We start from the raw sequence: 14,561 nt of genomic DNA on the forward strand, positions 1-14,561 counted from the left end.
AGCAAGAGTAAGCAGTGGATATTATAAGGAATTGTTTTCTGCTTTCTGTTTTCCGTTTTCTGTTTTACTATGTTTTCTGTTCCAGCCGTTGTCCTCTGAATGGGGTGTACTAAAGAATGCCGCTAGCCACTTGAATTTTTTTGTTTTTTCGGTATTTCAAAGTGGTATGTTTCAACTTTGCTTCGCTTTGTTGAGGTTGAGGTTGCCTCGACTTGACTTGCATTTTCAAATCTACTTCTCGAGAGTCGAGATGACAAGCTGGAAATAATAGTATACGAGACCATCTCGAAGCGACGGCGAACAAGCTTCATTCAAAAGTCAAAGTCAAAGTCAACGTCTCATCTCCTCCTTCTCCTTCTTCAAATTCTCTCTATCATCGCTTCAAACCGCCTGCTCTCACCGGCATCAGTGCGCGACAAAATCCTCAATCACAAAAATCTAAATCTTCTAGACCTACTAGTAAAAAACGAGTGTATCACTGCTGGCACCCATTCATATATGTCAAATAAAAACAGATTAGACACACGTTATGTGTTTGATTGAGTGCCTTTTATTGACATTTTTTAGAGAAATATACTTCGGAAGTGCATTCCGAACCATATTTCTGGAAAAAAAGTCAACAAAAACAACATGTTAATATACAAAACGTGTATCTGATTCGTTTTTATTTGGCATATATCAATGGCCTCCAGCAGTGTATACTTTCATTGAACTACTTGCTAGAAAAGACAAGGCAATATGAGGCAAGGTAAGGGCAAGGTAAAGACGTCCATGGGGATGCACATGTATAAAATATAAAGTGTAAAATGTCATACAAAATACGAAATACTAAATACCAAAACTAAAAGAACGAACGTCGTACATACATACGTACATCTATACATGAAATAAAGAAATATGAAATAGACCATCACAAAAAATACCTTCACCTGCACCTGCCCACTTACAACGACAAAGAGTTACAAACCTCTCCTTTGGAGAAAAAAAAAGCCTCTCCAAAAGAGAAAAAAAAGGACCTCTCCAAAAGAGAAAGAGAAAAAATAACTCAAACTCGAAACAGGAAGAAAAAAAAATCGAATAGAAAAGAAAGAACAAGAAAAAAACGAAAAATCACCCAATCCGACTCTTCAAACTTCCCTCCCTCTTCTCCTTCAACTCCACCGCGGCATACAGCGCGCCTCCAATGAGCGTAAGCAAGATGCCCAGTCCATTCGCGGGTGTGATCGTCAAATCAAAGAGAACAACCGCCGAGAGGACAGTAAGCACCTGCTTCACATTCGCTAAAATATAACGCACCGCAAGGAATCAGCAAATCAGTAATTAATCACAGAGATGGATTTACCACTCACCAGCAACACTCATACCCAGCGCCCCGACCCTTTTATTCGCATTAAAACTCACAACATTGAGCAAAAACGCCAGAACCCCATTCAAAATCAACCACACCCGTCCATTCACATGCACTTTACCCCCCATCCCCATCCCCATGCCCCCCGGCATCCCCGTCCCACCCATCCCCGACCCGACCGTCAAAGCCGGGTCAAACAAATGCCACCTCACCCTCTCCAGCTCCCCCGTAAAATGCGCCAGCAGCGTCGTCTGCACGAACGCGAGCGGGGAGAGGAGGTATAGTAGGTGGATCGGGCTCAGCGAGAGCTTGGGCAGCGCGCGCGCGTGTGCGATGCCCGTGCCGGATGATGATGTTGTTGTTGTTGTTGTGCTAGAGTGCATTTTCACTGCGTATGTAAGGGGCGCTGGTGTGGTTGGTGTGGTGTTTGAGTGTATACTATTGTTATTGCCGTCGCCGTTGCTCATAATAGTGGATGTGGACGTGGTGGATTGTGGAAAGACGCGCTTGACGAGGTTGGATGAGACGGATGAGATTAATGATGGAGCCTGCGCGCGTTTTTCGTCGTGGACCGCATGTGCGCTGTCGACTGGGGATGTGGAAGCCGAGGTGGAGGTGGCGATGGGCAGACCGGAGGAAGAGGGTTTGACGAGGATAACGTTCGTCAGGATCGTTTTGAGCGACGCGAGAACCGTTCCGAGGAGGGTAAGGAAGAATCCGAAAGGGGTGAAATAGTAATCCCCGTATGTGCTGCAGAGAAGAGAAGTAATCAGCAACACGAGCAACCCAAGAGTCATCAGGGGAGTCGACGCACGCGAATCCAACGCCAATGACCACTGGTACAAGTGAGAGTAGTTTTCGCCTGCTACTGCGTTTTCCTAATAACGCAGCTGCGAACATGATAGTGAAGAATGGCGTCGAAGCGCGCACGACTTGATGGAACTATAATAATATCCATCGGACGTTTTTATTCCAATTAGCCGCGTGTTAAAAATAGCCAGCATAAAGACTTACAGGCACAGTCACAAGGCGGAGCGACGCGTTGCTGACGACGATGTTGATGGTGTATAGAGTGCTGAATAACAATAGTACGATATATTCTCTGCCATTTAGATTAGGCACTGGTGTTGATTGAGGCTGGGCTGCGCTAGTCATGCGGGCGCCTGTCAAGTGGGAGTGGGAGTAGGAGCTCTGCGCGGGTGCAGAGTTCACCCTCAGAAGCACCCGCGTCCCAATCGTCCCACAAAACGCGTGCAGCGCAGTAAGCGTGTACGGGAAAGGAAAGTGTATGAGAACGGTCTTATTATACAGCGTCAGGGAGAGATTGAGGAAGAAGTACAGGAACAGCCAGAGGAGGGGGGAGTCTGATACAGCGCGTAGGCGCGCGGGGATAGGAATGGGGATGCGCGTGGGTATAACCGCGCGTGTGGCTTTGAGTATCGGCGATGCGTGCCGCGAGAGCTGGACCCTGATCTTCGAACTCGAAGGCGCGTTCGGCTGCGCGGCGGAGCCGCCACGGAGCAGACTCTCTTTGTCGTACTCGTACTCGTACATGTTCGATTCTGAATCTGCCGGTGAGCGGGATGAAAGTAGAAGGTCCTCGGTCGATGGGAACGCGGAGGGCGATAGTTCGTCTGTATGGTATTTTCGTCGGACTTTGGCGGTTGGGCCTGGTCCGCCTTCGAATGATGCGTATTGGGATAGCGCGTCCTCCTTCCCGAAGCTCCCTGCTGAGCCAAATGGTGAAGGGCCGACATCGCCTGGGTGCGCTCTCGGACGTATCGAACCATTTAGTGAGGGCTCTTGATTTGCGAACTTTGGCGCATCCGTGGATGCTACAAGATACACATTCTCCAAATCCTCGTGCCTAGAAGAAGACGAAGAAGCAGACACAGCGGGGTTGGCGACTGACGTCAAAACAATAGAAGGCGTAACCAACGGCGTCGACATTGGAAGCTCAAGTCTGTTGGAAGACTCGGAGAATTGAACTGAAAGCCAAAAAAAGATAGGGCGAGTTGGGCGCCGCTTTGTGTTTTTTTTTGCGATAAAGAGATTTGTGTGTCGGGGGAATACAGCATTAACATTCAAGTCAGTATTTATGCATTTATCTCCCCTTCCTGTTTTGTCATTCTTGTCACAGTGATCGTGTGGGTTGGGATGCATTTCGTGCTGAGCTATATATAGTGCGTTCGAACTCTACCCGCCTTCCGTAATTTTCATCGACGAAATCAATGAAAAGTGTATTTCTTATAGTAGGATATCAGCCAAATACGTTTCTATACTTGATAAAATCTATTCCACTCCAGTAAACGGGTATATCCTTGGTGTCGAACCTGCGGGCACTTCAAGGTGCCATCATTACATTCATCAGGCCCTACGAGTACTTGTTGATAAATAATTAGGCGTTGAACTTTCAAGCCTCTCAGTTCCAAGACGCAGATAGAAATAACTCTAACTGTGTTCCCAATCCTTCTCCATCTTCTGTTTTTTAATTTATGTTCTCCGGGCATAAGCCATCAAATCCACGAATCCACAACCTTTATAACCATTTCACAACTCTAGATTTTGAGGTCGATTTTAACTGACGTCATACCCTCAAAATTTTGATGACTATATCTTTTACACATGCATGGACTGACCTCAAATTCAGTTCATCGTGCAAGCCATAGTCACTTAGAAAATTCTTGCCAAGGCTCAAGATGTAGACGGGGCGGCGTATAAACTAGTCCATCATCGGCGCACAGTAGCAGCGGATCCGTCTTTCTAGCTGCCTTGAAATCTTGTAGCTACTAAGCTAGTCTACCCACGTCACCAATGCCAAAATAAGCGCTCCTTCTGGACCCATTTTTGTACACAGTTCTCCGGCATCATCGGCTGCTAACCATAATTCTCACGCTGCGCCTTCCTAATTGGGGAGACGGCGGCCCAATGGTCTCCAAATCACAAAAGCTATGCTCGTCTCAACCACCAACTAGATCCTTTATAAAGCTCTGCGGCTCTCCTTCTACATTTCGAAATCTTCTGCTTGATTGTAAGAGGTTGAATTTAATCTGAAGGTTCTGCCAAAACTGATCCTCCTTGTTCAGTCAGACATCATCATCATCAATTAATAGCCAACCTTCCTGAAGCGTATTCGAACGAAGACTTTCCAGGATGAACCCCACCAAATACATCCTCTCCGCACTCGTATTTGTGACTTTTGCGATGGCATGGGAGTACCCGCACTGTGAATTTGATACGGATTGCCGGTTTGGCCAGACTTGCTGTTACCATCGACGAGTTAGTCGTAATATCTTTGCCCACCCTTTACGATTCGCTCACCGAGACAACTACTTTGCAGACTCAAGGACGCCCGCCTGCGCTCTGTCTATCACATCATGACTGCTCGAGGGTGTGAAATCTTTCTTTCGAAACGATTTTCAACATCACCGCCCACTTATACTCGCGATTTACACATATCTGTATTTATCTCGCCCACTACCTATACCTGGAGGTTATAAACCCACAACTACTCAATTTCCCTATGTATTAACACTATTTATTCAAGCCCGGTGCACAGCACAGGGATGAGAGTGAGTATTTCTCGTTGAAAGATTGGCAGGAACGCGGACACACATGTACTACTCAGCATGCAAGTCTTTGGCATGGATCCCGCTTAAGAGAACGGTGTGGCGATAGTGCCATGGCTTGGTAAGTTTGACAGATTCTCCACCCTAAATATATGCCTAGCAAATCTCGAAGCAAGTTGAATAGGCTTGAGATGGACCTAAAAACCATGACCTTAGATTTACGCTGACGTGAAGTACTTTCATTTCGGAAGTGGCATCGACCACGCTGTTCAAATAAACACACGACGGATAACAATGTGGAACCGTAGCTGTCGGAAACGAAGATAACCACAAATGTGGACTTCCTCATGCAGCACAGGAGCGCCATCCGGGTAGTAACAAGAATTGAATTACGGGTGTGACGCTCCCCTTAAATGATAGTTTGAAAAGGCAAGGAATCTATTGAAGATGATGCATCTATTCGTGGTCTCCACCGAGCGCAAGGTGTCCGGCCTTGCTGTTTTGCCACTCGTCGTAGCGCTTGGCCCAGGTGTAGACGCCGTACCCTGTAAACAACAAAACCCGTCAGCTTGTTCGCGTTAAGAAAATCAGCAGGCGAAATGTCCGGACCTAGGGCGATGGGGATTCCGAAGAAGAAAAGCTCGCCAGAGATGCGGCGGTATCCGTTGAAAAGATAGGATTTGAGCCAGTGGGGGGCGGCCTTGGTTTGGTAGGGAGACATGGCTAAAGTTGATTGGTCGCTTTGGTAAGTTGAGGCATGAGGAGCATATTGACGCGACGCACCATATGTTGTGACGCCCTTCTGCCTGAGACCGCGCTGGTCACCCCACCACAAAAGCTAACATTTCCAAGAACGATATCATGAGCTCTCGCCCTCGGAAGAGCACTAGAGTGAAAGGAAAATGCTCACGTAGACCTTGCCTGAGTGAACCAGCAACGCGTCAGTTTCTCGTTTTCTGGAGAGCAATGACTGCAAATACACACCTCCTGGCATACCATCGTGTCTCGGAAGAGTGGGCCTCATAGTGGGCAAGTATATAGGAGAACAGAGGAAAGTTAAAGAAATGTGTTCGGTGCTGAGGCTCGCAATCCGTTCTGGTCCGTCGAGAACAAACAAAGGACAAACAAGCCACGACCGCTCCAGGTCATCGTCACACTTGTTCAACTCACACACACACCTCAAAACTCTTAATATTGTTTGTCCTTCTTCGTTTATCCTGGCCATATTTTGTATTGACTATACTGCTACTAGGACCCGCCTTGGTCATGATCTCGCATCAGACTCTTCTGACACTCGCCAACTCGCTCGGCATTCTTGCGATGATTACTGTGGTTGGATACCACATGGTGGCCGTGAACGCTCGATATCTCGAGCAGCACAAATCGCAGTAGTCCGACCGCGGTTGTACTTGTAGACACTAGCTGGTGCGTCCTTGTCGAGTCTAGCCAATTGACACGAGCTTCTAACCCTAAGAACTTGCCTTAGGATTGTAACATTCTTTATACGCAATAATACCCTTCAGACTCACCAGTTTGACCCTATCGCTTGATTTTGAAGGACGCTCAACTCTTGCAAATGGTTTCTACTTGGATCATATATTTCATCTCTCCGAGTACTGCTTAACCTTGGAGCTGTATTTCTGGGTGCCTATTCTCGTTTATAACACCTGACTCAATGATTCATATCTCCCCTTCTGTGCTCGAAAACACTTTCAGTTAATCTGAACACTACCATGGGGAATGCTTCGTATCATCTTTGACCAGCAGATTTTGATCTCAATGGTTGCGACGTTCTTCTCAGCATATGATGGATACGTCGCACTCTGCGATCGTAAATATATCTATGCAGACAGCTACTGTTCCTGAAAAAACCTTATTTTGGCCGTCGTGATTCTGGTTCCGAACGATATCGATAAACACCTGCACAATTTCTCAGAAGGGGCTAGTATATACGAGCTTCTATGCGGTTGGTCGATGACCTTAATAACTGAATAGTCTCATCATATCATTTTATGCATCACCCTCGAGCAAGCTAAGTACCGCTTTGCATATGGAGCTCAATTTTGTCAGTGCTTCTCATATACTAGTGCGAGCACATACTCATTTAATTATATACAGTCGATTTTGTCGGTTCATACCTCAAACATCAATATCTGATTCCTTGCGCGGCATTGTCGAGTTGACGATCACGGAGCTATGATGGGCAACTCATATGCTCGACAGCATCAGAGTTGTGGAGAATCACCTACATACATAGTTAGGTATACGGCAGGATATCATTTGTCCGTCTCATAAGAGGATGTGCTGAATGGCTTTCTTCTGTTCCGGCGTTTTCCAACCTATGGTTTAGAAGCCTTTGATTCACCACCATCCTTACTTTCACGAAGCTATCTCCATTGACCCTATGCAGTCTTTTCGTGCGCTGTCTCCATCAGGTAAGATTTTGTTATGTGGAACGTTAACAGCGACGTAGTCTCAAATGTCAATTCTTGAGGCCACATGCATACCCGGGATACTCTTCCGTCTTCCGTCTTGCCAAATGTCTCCCTCATCGTTGCCTACGACGTATTAAATATCACTGGATTTCTTACGTTGACTATCGTCATCTTGACAACTTATTTCTCCTCAGCAATTCGCAGGACATCGTTATGGTACATGAGCATGTTCGGCTGGGTTTTCATTGCTTTCGTAAACATCCTTTTGGTGGGACAACAAACCGGACCACCGCCAAATGTCTATTATTGCTTGGCTCAAGCCAGCCTCGTATATTCATCTACAGCCTAGTGGGTGGATATTCCTCATCATGGATAAACGTTTAATGCTTAACAGCGCTGTGCAGCAGCGCCATGACCTTCGCTGCATACATGACTCAGGTAAGTTTGACAAATCTGGCGCCTTGCTTGTATTTATTGAAGTGGTAAACAAACAGACATACTGCTCAATAGCTTCACCTGAGCTCAAACATCTTAGTAACCGTCCACTCTTCGTCGCCTTAGTATGCAGTATTTTTTTTGCTCTTGGAACCTCAACACTAACGTAATCCAGTTGCATATCATCCCCAGTTTAGTTTTTGTCGCCATTGTTCTAGAAATCCTTATTGTATGCTCCTTTCAATGCATTGTCAATAGGAATGTCCCTTATAGTGATCATGGTCATAGGTTGGTCTGAAGCAGAAAAATCTCATTGAACGGGAGCCCTATGGAATGTATTGTCACCTTCAGACATCAACACCGTAATTGTTTACAATTTGCATATTATCCTTCTATCTAGTTCAATGAAGACTATTCACAGAGCTCATGTCACCGCTGGAGTCATCTTAATTGGAATGTCAATTGTATTGGTCTTCGAGTGTAAGTACACCCACTGAACTGTATTGTTACCGTGCTAAAATTTGCTGCCTCGAACTCGCTCAAAAGTGCTTATTTTTCGGCTTATACGTCAAACTAGCCAAGGCGTTCGATCAGTTTCACGGAACTCCATGAGTGTGGCTCAAGAGAGTTTCTCGCGTGAAATATTCATTCGAATGGCAGTCTTTAGTACATGGGCGTTCATTTGTGTCGGGTATGTGGTAAACGTTGCATTTAAATACTTGAATAGCTGACCATCCACACACGTTAAAGACTGTCTAGTATCCAATATCTACCTGACACCATGTCGGTCGACTATGCTAAAGTGCAGATCGTCCAAGCCACGCGTTCGTCTCTTTCTTCGCCTCGTCCATTTGAGAGTAGTCTAACCTTCGTCTTATTAGTGCCTTGCATTGCGACATTGACAGTGGGGACACAAAGGGTAGCAATTATATCTATTTCTTCACTGGACGCTGACCATCGTCGATTGCAGGACGTTATGAACACATGTCTAAAACGGAGGAAATTCTTTGAGTCCCGAACTGAGCTGTAAACTCAAAGTTGATGCAGTATGAAAAATAGATGTACTAAATATCAAAGTCTCACGCGTTTCAAAGTTCAAACAGAATCGATATCCTGGCATCTGCATCAACTTGAAAAGCGACTATTTATTCCCCGCGCAATACCCACCCGTTATTTGAGCATGCATTTCAGACCATTTCAGGGTTACGTTCACCACGGCACACTACGCTGATAGGAACAGCACGAAATGCAACCGAGTAGTAATCCAGGGTGTCAAAAATAATCGATTGTCGGGCCTTGATGAAAGAAATGGTACAATCATGTGCCTTCATACGAGCATACTGTATCGATAGACTGGAGCCTGGCGTGGATAGCGTGTAGTATGTTACGGATTAGGAGGAAGGCGAAAATAAATGACGAATATATAGACTGGTAGCAGTAAACCAACAAATAGCAGTGAAAATCATTTCCCCAACTTGTCCTTAAGTCCACACTTACAATCATATGGAATCCAGGTGTAAGTCAGTATGCACCATTCGTGCTCACCCTCGGGTGCTCGTGCCAGTAGAATCATCATCAATCATAACTTCATTCCACATCTTCTGGTTGTTATCTTCCGTCTTCAGACTTGCTGTGTCTGCGGACGAGTGTCTAAGAGCACCTGATCGTCTAAATTTGGGCAAGGCCATTTTCATATTACCGACAAAGATACGGTCAAATAACCTATTGGATATCGCAACACAGGTGCGCCAAGTTGACGCGACGCGCGCGTAATTAGTCACATGTGTTATTTGGCCGACGTGATCGTGATCGTTGATGCACAAAGATGTTCAAATGTTGAAGAATTTTGCAACACTTCGCCAGACTTTGGTCATTACAGCCCTTTACAGCCTGCTTCAAGTCTTGTTTTTAACCAATCATATTTGCACCTCAAATATACGGATCCGACGACGTAACAAAGTCAGGCTAATTACTTCTTCTCACGGGGTCTCGGGGTTGTGGCCGAGCAGTGGTACACATCTATATCTTCTACTCGCTAGCCAATGGAACTTCAGGTTGATCTGTAAAAGCAAAAGGCGCGTTGACAGCGCACTGTGGCATTCAATATGCAGTACTGCAGCGACTCCTTCAATGAAATTACATGCCTGGTAAGGCCTCACTGCCCAGGGCAGGGTCACCGATTTAAGATACAAGGGTCTCCTGATGGAGAGACCCTTCCGCGGTTTTAGGAACTACTCAAGGTCACTGAAGCAATAATTAAACATTTGCAAAACTATCCAACTATCCACAGGACTTAAAGTCACGTAAGTTCACTGTTTCACAGTATCAATCCATCACAGTATGCCCTCACTCTTGTTTCGACAACATGTCGATTATGGCAGAAACCTTTCGTGATAGCCTAATGTTGATATTAATTTCTGGCTATCGGTCTCTCTGTGGCGGGCATATCAAGGGATTGATGAAGCTACGACAACTGTATTCTTTATGTCACATTTTGGGACCTCATTCTTGAGGTCTATCGGTCCTGGACATACCAATCTTTATTAAAAGGGATCGCAACAGTTTTTAACTCAACGTACACCCCATCGTCTCATCATAATGGACGGCCAGGCTCTTACAAGAAAGGTTACCATTCTCAATGATCCTGTTGATCTAACCATGGCCACCTTGGATTCCTCGTCCAGCGGCAAATCTGAAAAAGGAGATGTAGACTTCGTCAATGACAGTGTCGACTCAGCAGCTGTGAAACGAGCTATCCTCAAGATGGATCTTACTCTCCTACCTATTCTAACTATGTTCTACCTGCTATCTTTTCTGGTTCGTTGACCTTCTCTAAGTTCACATTGAAGCTTATTCAATTCAGTACGCCAGGATCGTGCCAATATTGGTAAATTATTCATGTTTTCGAGGACATTTCCACGCTTACACTCGGAAACTAAAGGCAATGCTAGAGTCGCCGGTCTCCAAAAGGACCTCCTCATGACAGACAGACAATACCAAATTGCGATAACCATCACATATGTGTACGTGATTCATATCTCATCTTGGAGTTGTAGTTGCATGAGTAACCCAAAATATTCAACAGTCCCTATGTGCTCAGCGAGATCCCTGCAAACTTGATAATTCGCAGAGTTGGTCCAAATATTCTCATGCCAACTTTACTCACTATTTGGGGCATCATCGTCTTGTCGCAAGGGTTCGTAACCTCATTCAAGGGTCTAGCTGCCGCTCGCGCGTTCCTGGGTATGTGCGAGGGGCCGATGCTACCAGGGATTATATTATACCTTTCTGGATTCTATACCCGCAAAGAGCTTTCTCTGAGGTAGCACTCTTGTCATCTGCTGCAACTCCGAAGTACTGATTACGTTTGAACAATAGGATTGCATTATTTTTCTCGGCGGCATCAGTGAGCTCGCTTTTTACCCATATGCCACTCAATTACAGGTCTAAAAAAACTGGCTGCTACAGCTTTCGGGTGCCTTTTCTGGTCTTCTTGCAGCGGCAATTGTCAACATGCATGGAGTCGGAAACAAGCCTGCCTGGTCATGGATCTTCATTCTGGTACGTTACCTTGGGCAACAATCTCGAGATCATGATGTCTAAACTTGATTTAGGAAGGCCTTTTCAGTACCTTAATCGGTATTCTATCGTTTTTCCTTGTTCCTGTGTCTCCAAGGGACTCTAGGTTTTTGTCAGACGAGCAGAAGCGGTAAGCATACCTATTTTTACTCTTCATACAACCAAAATCATCCAAATTCTAGCCTAATTATACAGCGGCTCGACCGCAACCGACCATTCGCAGTTCCAGTTGATACCTTTAACATTAAACGAATCCTTTCAGTCCTGGTAACGCCACACGTCTTACTACCATCCGTGATCAATTTTATGGGTGGCACAAACCTCTTTGGGCTTGCCCTGTTTTTGCCATCCATCGTCAGTCAACTTGGATACAGCTCAAACCGCACACAACTCCTCAGCGTTGGCCCATTCGCAGTTGGATTTGTTGGTTAGTTCAAGGGCATTCCTTCCACTAGAAAAGCCTTAATAACAGTGGTTTAGTTACAGTCCTTCTTTCTTATTTCTCTGACCGTTATATGATAAGAGCCGTGCCTATTGTTGGTGTACTTCTTTTCTCAGTTGCTGGATATTCTCTTTCTTTAGGTGCGTGTCATTGCCTGAGGTATCTTGGTAGCTGACCTGATTTTTTATAAAAGCATCTACCAGCAAGCACATGTCATATGCTGCTTTGTATCTCATGGTCCCAGGTGTATATGCCACTATCCCCGTGATATCGGCATGGTTCTCGAACAACACTGAACCGTACTATCGTCGAGCAACTAGTATTGCATTGGGTCTCATGTTTGCAAATTGTGTATGTGTATTTCTTGGTTTGTGGACAACGCCCCCTCGCTCAAAAGAGGAATTAAACTAGGGCGGAATTATGAGTACCTGGCGATACCCATCACACGAAGGGCCGAGATATCAAAAGACTACCATAATGAACTTGACCTTGTGCGTAGAAAAAAGTCAACCATTGCGAAACTAAAATTGTTTAATCAATATTTTTCCCTCATAGCTCTTTAATGATGATAACCTTGACCATTGTCAATGCACTGCATCTGATTTGGTTGAACAGGCAAAAGAGATTGCGAAGAACCGACATGCTTGCACCCTATGCTACTAAGGAAGAACCCGATGGTGGCATACGTGCATGGGTAGAGCTGGGTGATCGCCATCCGGATTTTTTGTACGTTATCTGAACGTCAATTATTTGCCGATTTAACTTTGAAAGAGTGTATGTACTAGTACTGTAATATAATAATACTGGTGTTTGTGTAGTAACAGCATTACAGTACCTAAAAGCCTCGGCCTATTATTACTAAATTTTTCCTTCTTCAGATTTGTTTTGTAAGAATATGCGACTCGTGTTTCTTTGCTTTGGGTAAAATTCAACTTGCCAGACACGGGGGTATTGCTCGTAGCCCCTATCTCGTCTAAATGAAGATCACATGCTCATCGCGTCGCGGGTCGTTGGCGAGAGGTCAGCGTCAACCAGCGAACAGGCTTTGATAAATACTTATACTTGTCAGTCACTTTCCACTGATGGTTTGCACACTCTCCTGCTCATATAATAATAACAGGTGGATATCCCCGATACACGCAGTGCCTTATCAATTGTTGACCAGGTGCCAGCCAGCCATGAAAGATGTTCTTCTAGTAGGATTTGGAGCGGTGGGAGCGATATGCGAGTACATGCAATTGCCAAAACGAAAAAACAATACTAATGTTCATTATAATTGGTAGACTCCCTTATCCTGAAGCGGAGCGGTCTGGCAAGAGTTACAGCTGTTGCCCGGAGCAATTTCGAAATCGTCGACAGTGAGTCTAAATGCCATTATTTGCCCAATCAACAGGCTATTCAAACGAGACATTATCGCGAAAGAGGAAGGGATTCACTTTGAGAGTCGCAAGTACGGCAATATCAAGGGATGGAGACCTGATCGCTGTACGTCACATTTCCTCAACTTACGTGTGTTAAACAAAGTACAACATTTATCGATCATCTTCAGTATGCAAATCTGTTGCAGAGGCGGCGGATAGACCTTACTCTTACGTGCTGGTCACTACTAAAGCTATCCCTGAGCTGGTCAGAACATCAGAAATGTTGGCTCCTTTGTACTCAAATGACTACAGAGCAAAATTTCCTCAACCGGCATATGTCCTGCTTCAGAACGGCCTCAACGTTGAAGTGGAGTTGTATAAAACCCTCAAAGCAACCTTACATGACGATCCAAAGATCATAAGCACCGCTCTATGGATAGGGACCAATTTGTTGAAGCCAAATGTAGTAGAGCACAATGACTTTGTAAGTCGATCTTTGACAATGAGCATTTTTGTTGCTGACATATGGAACCCAGGACAGACTGTCTCTTGGAGTGTATAGACATGAAGATCGTACAACAACAACAAACACCGCTGAGGAGGCTGCACTACTAGACGGTATCGGGCACATCCTCGAAGCTGGGGGGTCAACGATTTCAGTTGTGCCCGAAATCCAACGCGTGAAATTCAAAAAGAATTTCTGGAATGTCGCGTTCTCTTCATTTGCAACGCTCACACGGCAAGCTTCCTTGGTATTGCAGCGGTTGGAAACTAACATTGACTTAGATATACCCTCCCAGCCATGTTCCGAGCGCCTCCTGAAAGTCCTTCGAAACCATATGAACCATACGTTTCGCCTGCCACAGCGGATCTCATTTCTTCCTACACAATCCCTGCAGTTAAAGCTACCCTCAATGAGCTTATTGTACTGGGTATGTAGAATTGTTTTTGTACCAAGTTCCAAACTGACTCGGAATCCATTTATGATAGGCCGTGCTCTCGGGTTCCCGGATACAGAGGACGGCCTTCCATCCTCTATAGCTGAATCAACCTTCGAAGGGACGTGGAAATTGCATACACGGGCTGATAGTACCCATGTTCCCAGCATGCTCCTTGATGCTGAGAAAGGTTTCCCAATCGAGGTGGAAGTGATCGTTGGTGAGGTTGTCCGAATGGCAAAGGAAAGAAATGTCGATCTTCCTGTAGGCATTTTCATTTCCTCAATTTCCAGCTAACTGATGCAATGAGTTTAGCGAATCGAAACATTATATGCTCTTTTACTTGTAGTACAGAACCAAATATTGCGCAAGAGGGAAGAAGCAAAACCAACGCGCAATGTTTGACGGAGAAGGTATCTAAACTCGCCGTTGGACCAAAACCCTGAATCGACGA

General features: G+C 45.3%; 4 protein-coding genes across 4 annotated transcripts; 2 read left to right on the plus strand and 2 right to left on the minus strand.

Moving 5' to 3' along the window:
- Positions 1 to 1,110: 1,110 nt before the first annotated feature.
- On the minus strand, positions 1,111 to 3,298 carry JR316_0013091 (putative sugar phosphate/phosphate translocator At1g12500; the record flags this gene model as incomplete). Its single annotated transcript, XM_047898704.1, has 4 exons — positions 1,111 to 1,280; positions 1,350 to 2,098; positions 2,163 to 2,290; positions 2,363 to 3,298. 4 exons carry the CDS (start codon positions 3,296 to 3,298, stop codon positions 1,111 to 1,113), a joined length of 1,983 nt encoding a protein of 660 aa, XP_047742252.1.
- Positions 3,299 to 5,373: 2,075 nt separating this feature from the next.
- On the minus strand, positions 5,374 to 5,638 carry JR316_0013092 (uncharacterized protein; the record flags this gene model as incomplete). The annotated part of the gene is made up of 2 exons (XM_047898705.1): positions 5,374 to 5,462; positions 5,527 to 5,638. 2 exons carry the CDS (start codon positions 5,636 to 5,638, stop codon positions 5,374 to 5,376), a joined length of 201 nt encoding a protein of 66 aa, XP_047742253.1.
- A 1,683-nt stretch (positions 5,639 to 7,321) lies between these two features.
- On the plus strand, positions 7,322 to 8,817 carry JR316_0013093 (uncharacterized protein; the record flags this gene model as incomplete). The annotated part of the gene is made up of 11 exons (XM_047898706.1): positions 7,322 to 7,352; positions 7,547 to 7,700; positions 7,757 to 7,790; positions 7,847 to 7,912; positions 7,963 to 8,016; positions 8,076 to 8,149; positions 8,209 to 8,267; positions 8,334 to 8,478; positions 8,538 to 8,611; positions 8,669 to 8,706; positions 8,758 to 8,817. The coding sequence occupies 11 exons, from the start codon at positions 7,322 to 7,324 to the stop codon at positions 8,815 to 8,817; spliced, it is 789 nt and encodes a 262-aa protein (XP_047742254.1).
- Positions 8,818 to 10,385: 1,568 nt separating this feature from the next.
- JR316_0013094 (putative transporter) lies at positions 10,386 to 14,512 on the plus strand (the record flags this gene model as incomplete). The annotated part of the gene is made up of 20 exons (XM_047898707.1): positions 10,386 to 10,604; positions 10,659 to 10,674; positions 10,729 to 10,810; positions 10,873 to 11,030; positions 11,287 to 11,348; positions 11,402 to 11,496; positions 11,549 to 11,793; positions 11,847 to 11,948; positions 12,002 to 12,159; positions 12,220 to 12,299; positions 12,364 to 12,534; positions 12,792 to 12,872; positions 12,929 to 13,036; positions 13,092 to 13,166; positions 13,202 to 13,293; positions 13,358 to 13,653; positions 13,706 to 13,932; positions 13,956 to 14,101; positions 14,160 to 14,371; positions 14,462 to 14,512. 20 exons carry the CDS (start codon positions 10,386 to 10,388, stop codon positions 14,510 to 14,512), a joined length of 2,676 nt encoding a protein of 891 aa, XP_047742255.1.
- Between the last annotated feature and the right edge of the window lie 49 nt (positions 14,513 to 14,561).

This window comes from Psilocybe cubensis, chromosome 13 (genome assembly GCF_017499595.1).
Source record: "Psilocybe cubensis strain MGC-MH-2018 chromosome 13, whole genome shotgun sequence".
NCBI classification, from domain to species: domain Eukaryota; kingdom Fungi; phylum Basidiomycota; class Agaricomycetes; order Agaricales; family Agrocybaceae; genus Psilocybe; species Psilocybe cubensis.